The sequence below is a fragment of the Psammomys obesus genome, unplaced genomic scaffold (assembly GCF_907164565.1).
Source record: "Psammomys obesus unplaced genomic scaffold, mPsaObe1.curated_primary_1811, whole genome shotgun sequence".
In the NCBI taxonomy this organism is placed as follows: Eukaryota; Metazoa; Chordata; class Mammalia; order Rodentia; family Muridae; genus Psammomys; species Psammomys obesus.
In genome coordinates this window covers 1928327-1944692 of record NW_026594263.1, presented here as the reverse complement: position 1 = coordinate 1944692, position 16366 = coordinate 1928327, and the positions used below count along the sequence as shown (strand labels likewise).

The 16366-nt window shown below is 40.0% G+C and overlaps 1 protein-coding gene across 4 annotated transcripts in view; it reads right to left on the bottom strand.

The window, feature by feature from the left end:
• The window catches only part of Vsig1 (V-set and immunoglobulin domain containing 1), a 198252-nt gene that overhangs the window by 14120 nt on the left and 167766 nt on the right, over positions 1-16366 (bottom strand). The window contains exon 4 of one of the 4 annotated variants that reach the window (XM_055618367.1): positions 6283-6390. The exons of the other annotated variants lie outside the window; for them this stretch is intronic. Coding sequence (XP_055474342.1) covers positions 6283-6363 — 81 coding nt within the window. The 5' untranslated portion in view covers positions 6364-6390. The remainder of the gene's footprint in view (positions 1-6282; positions 6391-16366) is intronic. 4 annotated transcript variants of the gene reach the window in all.

The following is a 16366-nucleotide window of genomic DNA, read 5'->3' as shown; positions in this document are numbered from 1 at the left end:
ATGATTTTGAGGGCCACCTAAGCTATATAGCAAGATTGCCTTTCAAGACACTCTAATGTATCCTCAAGAAAAACCAAATCCCACTGTGGAAAGGATAGGTGGGCATGAAGCTCACCCCTAGCCAAGGGCTAATTGGCAATTTATAGCTGCTGGGAGAGGGAGAGTTTTTCAGAGTGCTGTCCCTGAGAAGTCAACCACACTCCAATGTAAGGCCACCCATTCAAGAATATATAGGCAGCACAAATTGGATTTGATGGGTAGACAGATGAGAGAACTCAAAAGTAGGTGAGTAGGGAAGAGAGAAGATGGATGGGAGAAAGGTGGACAGGGATTTGATATGATCGAAACACATTGTACAAAAAAGAGCTATAAGGTGGCCATGACTGCTGAAAGGAGGAGAATCAGCATCCCCCACAAATGAGACCCATAACCAGATATTCAATACGAAGAGGCTAACGCTAAAATATATGTACTTATGGACAACACTATATGGACTCAGAAGGTTGTATTTATATATTTACTCAAAATGTGTAATAATAATAGTTAAAGAAAAAAAGCACCATGAATTTGAAAAGGACCAAGGGGTAAGGGAAGTTATGGGAGAGGTTGAAGACAAGACAAAAATGATATAATACAAAACATATATACCAAATTTTAAAATAATAAAAAGATACTATTATATAGCAAAATTATTTTAAAAAGTAAATTTTACAATAAAAGTAACTGATAAGTTTTTTAAAATATCTGAATTTTATTCCCATCTCAATTAAACAGCATGGATCTTATGCATTAATGACAACCATGGAATAAGAATGATGTGGTAGAGTGACATCTGACCTAGGTGTCACATAATCTAGGTTTTCCCCACAGCTCTGCCTCTGACTGTGATGTAGTCACATGAGGCATCCCCTAGTTATGGCTCCATAGCAACTTGCTGATTGATAAGAAGCAAAGATGGCTAATCTCTTTAACCTTTATTTTCCGCTTGTGAACAAGGAGCCAGAGCAATGTTTTCCAAAGCAGGGCATTGACTTCCAGTGACATCTAAATGAAAACCTAATTTTAATGTTCAACAGAAACACATTTAGCATACCAAATATGTAACTTTATTGATATTGTTGCTTAGGTGACACTAAGGTACTAATATTTTAAAAGTCCCAATCAGTATATAAACTCTTAACTAAAAAATAATTCTGGGTATACACAAATATGACAAAAATTATGAAGATGGGACAGGAGTGACTGCAACTAGGGAATCACTAAATGAGGTAATAAAGCTTGAGTTCCTTTCAAAATATGCATATTCTATGTACACAGTTTGCTAAATTAATATAAATTTGTATCATTCAGTGATCAGTGTTTATGTCCCATAAATTGGAACTGCTTTAGTCTAAAGAGACAAGTTATTTTTTCATAAAATCTTCTAGATGGTTCTTCTGGTTCATTTAATTCATTAGCCTTGCTTTAAAGAAGAAACTGAAGCCAGGGGAAGTTTTAAAAAATGCCAGAAAATTAACAGTTGAGGGGTAGGTGTGAAGTTCAACAGGAAAATACTTCCCTCGCATGTATGATGTTCTATGTTCCACCCTCAGCTGAAAAAGGGAGGGGGGAACAAAAGAAGATTTCAACAGTAGAACCAGTTCCCCTAATTCCTTGCCCAGAGCTTTTTACCTAATCAATCTATTAAAAAGAGACAACTCAGAAAAAAAAAAAAAGATAGTGTCTAGTAGAATTTAAATGTCTTCCCCTTTATCCAGAAATGCAATACATTTTAAAGCAAAAACAACAAGCAGAATTTTTAAAAATGATCACAAATAAAGTTAGGACAACTTACTCTCTTCATTGTTTTCTCTAACATTCCTTCCTGCCCTAAATATGGTATCTTATAGTTCATTTATTCATGTCTCCCTGACTTAACCCTGAAGCAGCAGTGTTTGACCTACAAACCAGAAAGCTACCATTAACTCAAGGTATTCAAATGAGGCAGATGTAGATTTAACTTTTCAAAAGACTTTATTTACTACATTGCCAGGCAACACTAAATCTATTTATTTATTAATGGTCAGCGTGAGTTCTTGTTCTCTCTTACCTGGAATGTAGCCTGTTGCCATCAAGGCCACCCTTAGGCTAACAGCCTAAACCTCTGGCCAGTTCCTCTGCTCCCAGGTCAGCCCTGCTTTACGATATTTGATGATGTCTCAATATGATGTAACATCAATCCTGCCCCAGAAAGTTATAGAGGGGCTAGGTGAGAGGACCTTGATTATGTGGAGATGAGGGTCCAAGAGGGCATTTTTAGGCAAGGACTAGGACATAGAAAAGTGCAACTGAGACCAAGCAAGGTGGCATATACCTAGAATTCCAGCTCTCAAGAGTCTGGAGCAAATGATCAAAAGTACAGAGCCAGGTTGACCTGCAGAGGAGACTCTGTCTCAATAAACAATAAGAAAACAAATAAATAAGATTTGAAAAATAATTAAATGAAAAGAAGCAACTGTAAAAGTTTCCTAGTGGGACATAAATCAAGAGGGGATGTGGTAGGTAAGCAATGAGATCTCACATGTAACTCACCCATGAAAGGGTCCTCCACCACCTCTTTCTTTTTCTTTTTTTTTTCTTTTTTCACTGTGCCACTTTTTAAAATTATTTTTATATTAATTACATTTTATTCTCTTTGCATCCCAGATGTAGCTCCCTCCATCATTCCCTCCCAATCCCACACTCCCTTCCTCATCTCCTCCCATGCCCCTCTCTAAGTCCACTGATAGGGGAGGTACACCTCCCCTTCTGTTCGACCCTAGCTTATCAGGTCTCATCAGGACTGGCTGCATTGTCCTCCTCTGTGGCCTGGTAAGGCTGCTCCTCCCTCAGAGGGGATGGTCAAAAAACCAGCCACTGAATTCATGTCAGAGACAGCCCCTGTTCCTCTTACTAGGGAACCCACTTGGATACTGAGCTGCCGTGGGCTACATCTGAGCAAGGGTTCTAGGTTATCTCCATGCATGGTCCTTGGTTCCACCACGTCTTTCTTACACTGTGGTCTAATCAACATTTACCTGCCAGACAATAGATACTAAAGGGTTGAAACAGGAGACCTTGAGTTCAGGCTGTTTGTCTGAGGAGGAGAGCCCCAAGCATTAGATAGCCAAATACTAGATGAGGGAACTTTCTGCTTTGGTAAGACCTCTGTGTCAACACTGTCCTTGGGAAGAAAACAAGAGAACATTTTCTCCAAATTGCTTATCTAATCACTCTGGAAGGGCTACAAGTTGGTTCTACTTCCCACAAAAGACCAATGTTTTAAACAAATCAAAGCTAAGAAAAGAAAAAAAAAAAAAACACCTAAAACTGAAAAATGTCCAAGGCACAGTCCAAAGCATTATGTAGCTTATACCCTTTGCAAAGAAAAAAAAAAAAGAAAAGAAAAGGAAAGAATATATATATTCAATTTGGAAATCAGAACAACTGAAACTGAAGAAAAGCTTCATGTGTTAAACAGGCCATATCTTTTGCAGGGATTAGAGGAGCGCTACTTTGAGAAAATCCATCCCAATGTTTCCTAAAGTAGTACTTTTTAAAATCATGCCCATTATGGCCTGTGTCCGTGCTTATGACAGAAAGCCCTGCTTTCTCTCAATTTCTCCTCTTCCTTCTCTCCTTGCCTTGTTGGTGGCTGGTGAGTAGAGTCACAAGAGCCTATAAGTAATTAGATCCTCTTTGAGATCACTTAGTTCCTGTCACTAAGGTACAGGAGCTTTCAGGAGCCAGCTGGATACTTGGAAACATGAGAACAAGGTGGGGCAGAGTCTATAAGTAGAGGTAGGCTTATAAAGGCCAGAGGGGACCATGGTGTACTGAGTAGCTGGCATAACCTGTGGAAATAAAACGTTGGCCTAGCCAACCAAAATACATCTGTTGGCCTCCAGTTTTCAAACTGATTCATTCTTAGCAAGTACAGAGGACACTGAGGCCCTAATAGAGGGAGTGATTTTCCCCCAAGGTCACACAATCAATTGCCAGTCAGACCTGGAGTCCAAGCCTCAGAATTCCCACTGTATGCATTAAGAGAGCAGTCTCAGTCTTGCCCCAAGATGAGGTGAGTGATTTACCTTTCCCTTTGGGACCATTCTATTGCCTATGCCCGTCTCCCTGTCTACCTCATCCCTGTTCCCTGGTCTGTTGCTATCTCTGCTGAACACTTTTGTCACATGACAAAATGCACTCCACATTCTCCAGCTGCACTGCAGTGTCCCGGTCTCTCTGCACACCAGCCTTTTTCTGACTATGATGCCAATTTTCCAGTCACACAAGCTCTGAAGTTGGCAGCCAGTGTTTCCCCAATTTTGCACCACTGCTCTCAAACGAGAGGCATGATGTATAAGCAATAAGGTGTGAAAGGATCCCATCTGCTGTCTATTTGAGTCGGACTTGGATTTACTAAATGCCATTAGCTTCCAGAACCGCTTTCCAGGTTCCTTTGGGAGATATGGAAGCCTGGGACTCCACAGCTGAAACCACACATTCTTTCCTTTTCTTTCCTTCCAGATCCTTGCATTTCTCCTAAAGCAGCTAAACATGGGTTGGAAAGTGGCAAAGGTTTCAGGCCCAGAAATTTCTCTGGTCTGTGCTATGGAGGTTATGATTGTGCACAAAAGAAATAGAATACCAGAAGAAAGGATCTCTTGAACCAAATCACCCTTTTACCAGCTTGCTATTTGCTTGAGATGTTCACCACCTGAATGTCGATTTTGCATTACTTTTGGATAAAATCATGGAGGATCCCTGCTTAGGTGCACTTCCTTAACAGAAACTAAATGAAGCCCAGAATAGAGAAACACTAGTCAGAAGAGATGGGAGATTTGTAGTGTTCCCCTCAGGTAGCAACAGCAGCATTTTGTGTAATTTGTTGTGTGGCATTGTTGCATGTATTGTGGAGCATTTAGCACCTCTAGCCAACACCCAATAAATGTCACTAAGGAATCTAAGTCTTAAAAATCCAATCAATGTTCTGTCCATTACTAAATTCCCCTGAAGTGATGAAATACACCCCCTATACACAATATTACAGAACTATTTGAAATAATGTTACCTACAGAGGACAGAACAGGTTTAAAAAATACAAGCCAGAAAATATGAAGACAATAAATTCTGGGGAAGTTGTCCAACTTGTAGACATGTTGTGGATATGAGGATGGTGAAGAAATTTTTTTTTACTGTGTGGATTCTAGGAGAGAATTGTATAACAGAACCATGCTAAGCAGGGTACATTTTATTCATGGTTAAGCGTTGTCTCTAGTTTTAGCAATAATAAGCTAGACTGAAAAGGGAAGCATTTATGGCCACAGAGGCACCAGATCTCCCAAAACTTCCTTGTTAGCCTGCTTGTACTAGGTGAGTTTTCAGAGATTACCCACTGAGGTACAGTGTGAAGCTGTCCATATTTTCGAACACAGTGCATTTTTGAAAGGAAGACCAAAAGGTACTCTGTCTTCAGGATCAGAGGGCTTGTGGAAAGAGCAGTTTCCATGTACCAAAGGGACCTTCCTAGAAAGGACATTAAATGAGGCACAGCATCTGGCCCTGAATACTAGGAAACACTAGGCCCCTGAGTCAAATGCTTTTTAATGCAATGATTTTGAAGAGAAAAAGATAGACATGGGCAAAATATGACCCTTAGCCTGATCAAAGCAGCTGTAGGGCTCTGAATCTTTTGGAGGATTAAGAGTTCCAAGCATGAACATAAGAAGGTAAAACTCAAAACTTCTTTATGGTTTATTTTATCTTTAAGAATTTATTTATGTGTATGCATGTGTATCAGTGTGTGGTTGTGTGCATGTAAGTGTAGGTGCCCAAGGAGGACGGAAGAAGATATTGGAACCCCCACAGTTCAAGTTACTGGCAATTGTGAGCCATCTTACATGGCTGCTGGGAATTAAACTCGGGTCTTCTGCAATAGCAGCAAGCTCTCTTAACTGCTGAGCAATCGCTCAAGCCCACACTTCTCTAGTTTTCATTAGCAAAAACAATACACACCTGTATCCCCAGTACTTAGGAGGCTGAGGCAGGAGGATTGCAAATTCAAGGCTAGCCTGTATTCTATAGGAAGGACCTGTCTCAAAAACCAAACCACAACAAATCAAACTTTCCAGCTTTATATAGAGCTTGCACTGATCTGTATTGTTATCGCACGTAAACCCATCCATCCCACTTCTAAGGTAAGTGCTAGTGTCCTAGACTGCAATTCGTGGAGGGGTCTAGTAGTACACCAATGGGTTTTCTTACCTGGGAGGTCCAGCTACATCTTCCCCGAGCGTCTCTTGCATGTGCCATTTTTAGACACTGACTGACTGCCTTTTCCTCCATACTCTCAGTATTGGGGCACGAGCCATGCTGTGTTTGAGCAGAAATGGGTGGATCTGAGAGCTGAATGAAACATGCTATATTGCCACATCAACACAGGAGTTGAATTAAATCACTCAGCAGTCAGTCTAGCAACACCTAACTTACCCCCATATATCACAGAATGTTCTATAAATACCTGTCTTTATTACAGATATATGTGTGCATGCTGGGAGTGGGGGTAGGGGAGGAGGCAGGGGTTTGTAGTGCTTGAAAGAGCATTTCATGTATTACAGGCTGGGCTTGAACTTGTTAGGAACCCATGAATGACCTCTGATCCTCCTTCTTCCACCTTCTGAGTTTTAGTAGTATGAGCCGTGCACTAGGATGTCTGGTTTATGTGGTGCTAGGGACTGAACCCCCAGGGCTTCATGCAAGCAGTCTACCAACTGAGCTTTATCTCAGATGAACAGTTTCAACATTCCCCAACTATCTCCCCAGCATTCTAGATGAACTTACAAAGTGTCCTGTGGAAGTGTGAATACATGGAAATACTAATGCAAGGACAGCACCTGGAATGAAGGCTAAATTCTATTTTGAAAACTATCTCAACCTAGGGTATCTTCAAACTCTTAGATGAACAAGTCCTGGAGGGAGTCCAAGATGGCAGTGACCAGCACCTACCGTATGTGAGGAGCAGAGGACCCAAAACTCTGAAACTGGTGAGTGGAGGGGCTGCTGAAGCCAGAACATCAATACTGAGGCTTCCTGGGCAAGAGGGAACAACCAGTGATCTTGGACAGTTTGGATCCAGGTCACCCATGGATGTCTCTGGGGTCTGAGAGTGGCAAACATTCAACACCCTGAACTTTCCCTAGCCCCAAGCACAGGCTTCCTTGCTTGGTGACTGAGACAGCAGAGGCAGCAGTAGTATGGGCCTCTCTGCTCCAAGGTGGTGACTGCCCCAAACAAGAGCTGTGCCTGGTGACTAAGACAGCAGAGGATGCAGCTGTATGGGTCTCCCTGCTAGGTGTCTGCCCCAAGCAGGAGCCTCCATGCTTGGTGACTGAGGCCAGAAGTATGAGCCTACATGCCTGTCAGCCAAATAGCAGACACCACTGACAGATTTCCTACACTTCCATTTGCCCCTGCAGGCCAAAATCTGAGAGTAGAGAAGTGGGAACCCTGTGCTTTCTGCATAGGCTTGAAAGTAAGTGAGGGCATGCAGAGCCCCAGATCCAGGGTCCCTCTACACTAGCAACCAAACATCAGATCCCTCCCAACCACATCCCCACTGTGGGCAACATAGGGATCCTTAGGACAGCATTCTCAACATTGAAGCTCCTGCTCTGCAGGTCTCCCAGTGGAGTCCAGGCAAACAATTCCTGGAACCAAGATGGTGCAACCCAGATGGATCCGAATGCACAGAAGACTGTACAACAGACCTGTGAGCCACTAAAATATTCAGGGCACCTGTGCATGAACATTGTGCCTGTGAATGGTGCCAGCAACCCCACCTGTGCTTGTGCTCCACCCTCCAGGCATCTACACTCCCTAGCACCCAGTTGTTCAAGGCACAATTCCAGGCACAATCCCATGCTTGCATATGCCTGCGACCTTCCTCCCTTAGCTACAGCTGACACACCAACATCCACTTTCAAACTGGTGGGCCTCTAACATCTTCCTGAAGAATACTCCAGGCACCAGAGACAGACAGACCACTCTGCAGTACAGACTCCAGGAACAAACAGTGAAGGTTAGAGATAAGCAGATGGCTAGAGGCCAGCTTAAGAACATATGCAACAAAAATCAGGAGATCACGGCTCCACCAGCAACCCCAAAAATCAATGGATATTTTAATTCCTTGGAAACATGGGAAAATGATCTCAAATCTATGCTTACCCAGTTATTAGAGGCACATCAAGAGGAAACGAACAAAGCTCTCAAAGAAATACAGGCAAATACAGCCAAACACATAGAAGCACATGTAGAGGAACATATAGAAGCATATATAGAGAGGAAACAAACAAAAAAATAGAGGCCATCATGGACTGACAGGAATCCAAATACGAACAGATGAAGGAAATGGTGCAAGACATGAAAACAGAAATGAAATCAATAAAGAAAGCACAGACAGAGAAACTCCTGGAGATGGATAACATAGCAAAGATATCAGAAACCACTGAGGTAAGCATCACCAACATAATTCAAGATATGGAGGAGAGAATCTCGGATGCTGAAGACACGGTTGAAGAAATCAATACATTTTTCAAAAAAGACATAAAATCAGAAAACATCCTGACACAGAACATCCAAGAAATCAAGGACACTAGGAGAAGACAAAACCTAAAAATAATAGAAATAGATGAAAAATAAAGATTCTAGGCTCAAAGGGCAAGAAAATATTTTCAAGAAAATCACAGAAGAAAAATTCCCCAACTTAAAGAAAGGGATGTCCATAAACATACAAGAGGCCTACCAAATACCAAATAGAATAGACCAGAAAAGAAACTTCTCACATCACATAATAGTCAAAACATTAAAACTACAGAACAAAGAAAAAATATTAAAAGCATCAAGGAAAAAGGCCAAGTAACATATAAAGGTAGACCAATCAGAATTATACCAGCATTCTCAACAGAAACTATAAAAATCTGGGCAGATATCACGCAGAGTCCAAGAGACCACATATGCCAACCAAACCTGCTATACGCAGCAAAGCTTTCAATCAACATAGATGAAGAAAACAAAATATTTCATGACAAAACTAAACTTAAACAATATCTAATCAGCAAACCAGCCCTATAGAAGATACTAGAAGGAAACCTCCAATCTAAAGAAACCATCTACATCCAAGAACACATAGGATATAGATAACTTCACAACAAAAAATTAAAAGAAAACAATTAATAGTAACACTACCAACTCCACAATAAAAGGAACTAACATTAATTAGTCACTGTTATCTGTTAACATCAACGGACTCAACTCTCCAAAAAAAAAAAAAAAAGACACAGACTAACAGACTAGGTGTGGAAACAGGATCCAACATTATGCTACATCCAAGAAATACATCTCCACATACATCTCCACAAAAAGATAAACACTACCTCAGTGTAAAGAGCTGGAAAAGGCTTTTCAAGGAAACAGACTCAGAAAACAAGCTGGAGTACCAATCCTACTATCTAATAAAATAGATTTTTAATCAAAATTAGTCAAAAAGGTTGAAGAGGAGCACTTCAAGCTCATCAAAGAAAAATACACCAGGAGTACATCACAACCGTGAACATCTATTCCCAACATACAAGAGGACCTGCATTTGTAAATAAAGTATTATTAAAGCTTAAATCACACATCAAGCTCAAATCCTTAATAGTAGGAGATTTCAGCGCTCCACTCTCACCAAGGGACAGATCATCTAGACAGAAGCTAAATAGAGAAATAATGACACTAACATAGCTCATAAATCAAATGAACATAATAGATGTCTACAGAACTTTTCACCCAAACTCAAAAGAGTATAGCTTCTTTTCAGCTCCTCAAGGAACCTTCTCAAAAATTTATCATATATTTGGGGGCACAAAGCAAGCTTCAAAAAGATACAAACAGATCAAAATAATCCCTTGTGTCCTATCAGACCACCATGGCCTAAAACTAGACCTCAAAAACAAGAGAAATAACAAAAAGCCTACATACACAAGGAAACTAAACAACTCTCTACTTAATGACAGCTGGGTCAGGGAAGAAATAAAAAAAAGAGAAATTAGAGACTTCCTAAAATTCAATGAAAACGAAGACACAACTTACCCAAACTTATGGGACACAATGAAAGTAGTGCTAAGAGGAAAGTTCATAGCACTACATGCTCCAGAAAGAAGATTGAGATACCTCATAGAAAAAAATTTAATGGCACTCCTATAAAAAAAATGAAGCAGACACACCCAAGATGAGAAGACGATTGAAAATAATCAAACTCAGTGCTGAAATCAATGAATTGGAAACAAAGAAAAGAATTCAAAAAATCAATGAGACCAAGAGCTGGTTCTTTGAGAAAATCAACAAGATAGACAAACCCTTAGCTAAATTAACTAAAAGACATAGAGAAACTATCCAAGTCAGCAAAATTAGAAAAGAAATGGGGGACATAACAACAGACACTGAGAAAATCCAAACAATCATTAGGTCTTACTTCAAAAGCCTATATACAACAAAATTTGAAAATCTAAAAGAAATGGACTATTTTCTTGATAGAATCCATTTACCAAAATTAAATCAAGATCAGGAAAATAGATTAAATAGTCCTATCTCCCTTCCAAAAAAAAAAAAACCCAGGTTTCAGCACAGAGTTCTACCAGACCTTCAAAGAAGAGCTAACTCCAATACTCTTCACCCTAGTCCACAAAACAGAAACAGAAAGAATGTTACAAAACTCATTCTAAAAGGCCATAGTCACCTTGATACATAAACCACACAAAGACCCAGAAAAGAGAACTTCAGACCTATCTCTCTTAAGAACAATGACGCAAAAACACTCAATAAAATACTCACAAACCGAATCCAAGAACACATAAAAGATATCTATTATGACCAAGTAGGCTTCATCCCAGGCATGTAGGAGTGGTTCAGTATATGGAAATCCATCAATATAATCCACCACATAAACAAACTGAAGGAGGAAAACCACATGATTGTCTCCTTAAATGCCAAAAAAGCATTTGACAAAATCCAACCCTCGTTAATGTTTAAAGTTTTGGAGAGATCAGGGATACAAATTACATACCTAAACATAGTAAAGACAATAAAGAGCAAGCCTATAGCCAACATCAAAATAAATAGAGAGAAACTTAAAACCATCTTACTGAAATCAGGGACAAGGCAAGGCTGACCACTCTCCCTGTATCTCTTCAAAATAGTACTTAAATTCCTAGCTACAGCAATATGACAACTAAAGGAGATGAAGGAGATACAAATCAGAAAGGAATAAGTCAAAGTATCACTATTTGCAGATGATATGATAGTATACATTAATGACCCCATATATTCTACCAGAGAACTCCTTCAGGTGACAAACACCTTCAACAAAGTGGCTGGATACAAAATTACCTAAAAAAAAAAAATCAGTAGCCTTCCTGTATACTAAAGACAAAAGGGCAGAGAAAGAAATTAGACAAACTACACCCTTCACAATAGCCACTAATAACATAAAGAACCTTGGTGTGGCTCTAACAAAGAAAGTGAAAGACCTGTTTTTAAAAAAAAAAAAAAAAACTTCAAGTCTCTGAAGAAAGAATTTGAAGAAGATATCAGAAGATGGAAAGATCTCCAATGCTCATTGATCACCAGGATTAACATAGTAAAAAATGGCCACCCTGCCAAATGCAATCTACAGATCAGATGCAATTCCCATCAAAGTACCAGCACAATTCCTTACAGAACTTGAAAGAAAAATTCTCAATTTAATATGGAAAAACAAACCACCCAGAATTGCTATAACAATCCTGTACAAAAACAGATCATCTGAAGGTATCCTAATCCCTCATCTCAAACTGTACTACAGAGCAACAATAACAAAAGTTGCATGATACTGGCATAGAAAAAAAATGGTGGATCAAGGAAATCTAATAGAATATTCAGAAATAAACCCACACAACCATGGATACTTGATTTTTGACAAAGAAGACAAAACCATACAGTGGATGAAAGATAGCATCTTCAACAAATGGTTTCCTACATGTAGAAAAATGCAAATAGATCCATATTTATCACCCTGCACAAAACTAAAGTAAAAGTGGATCAGAGATCTCATAATAAAACCACACACACTAAATCTGTTAGAAGAAAAAGTGGGGAAGAGCCTTGAACTCATTGGCACAGGAGACAACTTCCTAAACAGAACACCAACAGCACTGGCTCTAAGATCAATGATCAATAAATGGGACCTCATGAAACTGTAAAGCAAAGGACACTGTTGTCAGAACAAAATGACTGCCTAAAGACTGGGAAAGGATCTTCACCAACCCTATATCTGACAGAGGGCTAATATACAGAATATACAAAGAACTAAAGAAGTTAAAATGCAACAAATCAAGTAATCCAATTAAAAAATGGGGCACGGAGCTAAACAGAGAATTTCTGTGTAGAGGACTATCCAATGTCAGAGAAACACTTAAAGAAGTGCTCAACTTCCTTAGTCATCAGGAAGATGCAAATCAAAACAACCCTGAGATTTCACTTTACACCCATCAGAACGGCTAAGATGAAAAACTCAAGTGACAACACATGCTGGAGAGGATGTGGAGAAAGGGGAAAACTCCTGCATTGCTAGTAGGAGTGTAAACTTGTACAACATTTTGGAAATCAATCTGGTGCTTTCTCAGACAATTGGGAATTGCGCGTCCTCATGATCCAGCTATACCACTCCTAGGCATATATCCAAAATATGCTCAAGTACACAACAAGGACATTTGCTCAGCCATGTTTGTAGCAGCTTTATTTGTAATAGCCAGAACCTGTAAACAACCCAGATGTCCCTCAAGGAAGGATTGGACACAGATATTGTGGTACATTTACACAATGGAATACTACTCAGCAATTAAGAACAAGGAAATCTGAAATTTGCAGGCAAATGGTCAGAACTAGAAAAGATCATCTTAAGTGAGGTAACCCAGAAGCAGAAAGAATCACATGGTTTATACTCATAAGTGGTTATGAGACATGTAATATAGGATAAACATACTAAAACCTGTACACCTGAAGAAGCTAAGCAAAAAGGAGGAACCTGGGTAAGATGTTCAATCCTCATTCAGAAAAGAAAACAGGATAGAGATTGGAAGAGTGAGAAATCAGGGAATAGGACAGGAGCCTATCACAGAGGCCCTCTAAAAGACTCTACCCAGCAGGGTTTGGAGGCCGATGCTGAGACTTACAGCCAAACTTGGGGCAGAGTTCAGGAAATCTTATGAAAGAAGGGGGATCAGGAACTCCACAAGGAGAGCAACAGAACCAAAAAATCTGGGCCCAGGGATCTTTTTTAAGACTGATATACCAACCAAGGACCAAACATGCATATAACCTAGAATCCTTGCACACATGTAACCCATGGCAACTCAGTATCCAAGTGTCTTCCCCAGTAAGGGGAGTAGGGGCTGTCTTTGACATGAACTCAGTGGCTGGCTTCCCCTGAGGAGGGGGCAGCCTTACCAGGCCACAGAGGCGAACAATGCAGCCATTCTTGATGAGACCTGATAGGCTAGGGTCAAATGGAAGGGGAGGATGATCTCCCACATCAGTGGACCAGGGAAAGGACATAGAGGGAGAAGAGGGATGGAGGATGGGGTTGGGAAGGGAGGAGGGAGGAGAGTACAGCTGGGATACAAATTTAATGAACAAATAAAATAAAACTATAGAAAAAAAGTTCTGCTCAGGAACGAGAAGTAGCAGAGAAAAGAGTTTGGATTCTTCTTGCAGTCAGTATGGATCTGGTAGGGAGAGTGACTGGGCACCCAAGACCAGGAAAGCCTTTGAGACTCTGTCATGGCTGAGATATACTGTAAAACTAAATGTCTTTTTGGCTGGTTTCTCTGGTTCCTCTGATATAGCTGTACAGATGGGGCATGGGTGAGATAATTTTGCAAAATCAAATCTTATGAGTGGTGATGTTAATGAGAATAGCTCACATTCGCTAAATGTTTGTAGTATAGGAGGTTTCCTTCTGTTTCTGCAAGAATCATCTATTGAATCTTTTCATTAAAGCTGTCAATTTTCCCATTTTACAGACAGAAAGACTGAATCTCTAGAAGTCAAGCAACTTGCCTAGGATAATCGAGTCTGCAACTAGGAGGCAGAATTAGGAGAAGAACTGACATCCACGCAGAGGGTTCTTACTGGGACTCCAAATTGATCCTAAAGAAAAGTCCACATATGCATGGGGAAAGAGGGGAGGAGAGGGAAATAAGGGAGTACAGGGGAGAGGAGAGAAAATCCAGATGTCCAGAAGTATAGACTAAGAGAGTGCTGTGATGGGGATCTGGCAAGTGTAAGTAAGTTGAAATGAGATGGGAAAACAGAAGAGAGTTTCTGTTTTGCCAGGTGTTTTCCCCCTCCTTGTCCTCAAACAGCCCTGCTCTTTTTTTTTTTTTTTTAATTCTCTGCAAGGCTTGCACAGGGCTCAAGCATTTTCCATTTGATCTAGCAGCTCAGGAGAAATGACCTCACTTGATTTGGCAAGTAAAGAAGCAACTCATCAAATACTTGTCAATAGATTTCTTAAAAGTTCTTCTAAGAGAGCTCAAACCACACTCACTATAATTGCCTAAAGCTTCTTCCCATGCAGTCTCTTGCTGAGAAATGTTCCCTGCTAGTCATAATTCTCTCCCAGCTTCCAAGTGGCTAGAGTTCAATCAAGAGATGGCTCTGTAAATTCCAGTATCAGAGGATGCAAAGTGAAGAATTTGCATTCTTGAGCGCAGATTCACCTTGCCTGGCCACTAGGAAGTTGAGGATATCTTGAAATGAGTTCCAAGTGTAAGACATTTCATGCTGAAGCCTCCCCAAATTCATCAACCAACAGAAAAATGAGAACTTCAAGTCTATTAACAATGTTTTGGGAAGACTAAGAAATCATTTTTTTAAGTGACAGATCATGTGATTATTGACATCTTAGTGAAAAGCACCTGTGGGAAAATGCAATTATTTCTTAATTGATACACACATCGGGACACTTTGGATGATGGAAATTGGTAGCATCAGGGTTATTTTCTGCTGATGGTCTTGCTGCTGCTGCTGTTTTCATGGGGTAAAAATGAGAGAGCTTTGTATTTTTCAAGTGTTTCCATGTATCTTATTAGATCATTCCTCATGAAAACTTTCATTTCAAAGAGAGGCATAGAGTGACAGCAACATCATCTACCATGACCAGTGTTAAACATAATTGTTTAACTTTGAATACAGAGTAGTACTGATGGAGGAATGGTCACTGTGGGTGATGTTTCTGATAAGAAAATGTTCAAAATTTCAAGTAATGAAACACATAACCCACAAAGATGCAGCTCTTTCACACTAATGTTTCCCTTCTCCACTTCCGCTTCTAGGCTTCTCTCCCTTATCTTTCTACTAAACAACCTCCTCTTTCCTGCAAAGCCCAACTCAAGTGCAGATGACTATTCCAAATCAACAGTGTTGGTCTCTTCATTGTTCAGCATCATGACTCATTCTGAGACCCTGATAACTGTAGTCTTTTTTCTTCAAGGGATGTATAGAGGCACAGATAGTATATGTGTTTGCATCCATATGTGCTCAGATGTACACACAACTCTATATAATAGTTTTAGCTCTTGGTATTATTTTCAAAGAGAATAGCTCAAGGCCAAATGGAGAGAATCTGATGATAGGCAGTCTGCCTGTGGAGTCATGATGGCAACTGCTCACTAACCCTTTGTCCACCCCTTTCATCCTTTATCTTCTAATTTCTTGCTGCCCTCAGTTACATAGGTTTTGTTCCTATCATGGCCCTTCTCCACCAATCCAGGGTATCTCAAACTGTAATACTCAATCGGGAACAATCTCCCTTGACAGGCAGATTCCAGTTTGTAAATTAGGGCTCTTCAGATCCATTAGGATTTGCATGTGAACTGGAATCCTCTGGAAATAATGAAGTATTTGGAGGATGTCCTTTAAGAGCTACTGCTTATTTCACCTATGAGAAGGCCTGTGGCTATGTTGCAATACATGATACACATGATGCTGACTATAAAAAAATCGAGATTACAGATAAAACATAACCATGGGAACATAAAAATAAAGTCATTTAGGTAGATTGTCTGCCCTAAACTGCTATTTAAAAACTCTGTGTCTCAATTTTGTCATGGTCTTCACTAGTTACTTCATATCTCATTGTTCCTTCATACTCTCATGATAGCAGTTATCAGCAAGAACTACTAAGGGGGGGTAATTTAGTTAAAGAATTCTTACAGAAATCGGCCCCACGTTCTTATTGTGGAAGAAAGACCACTGGATTGAAAGATTGTCC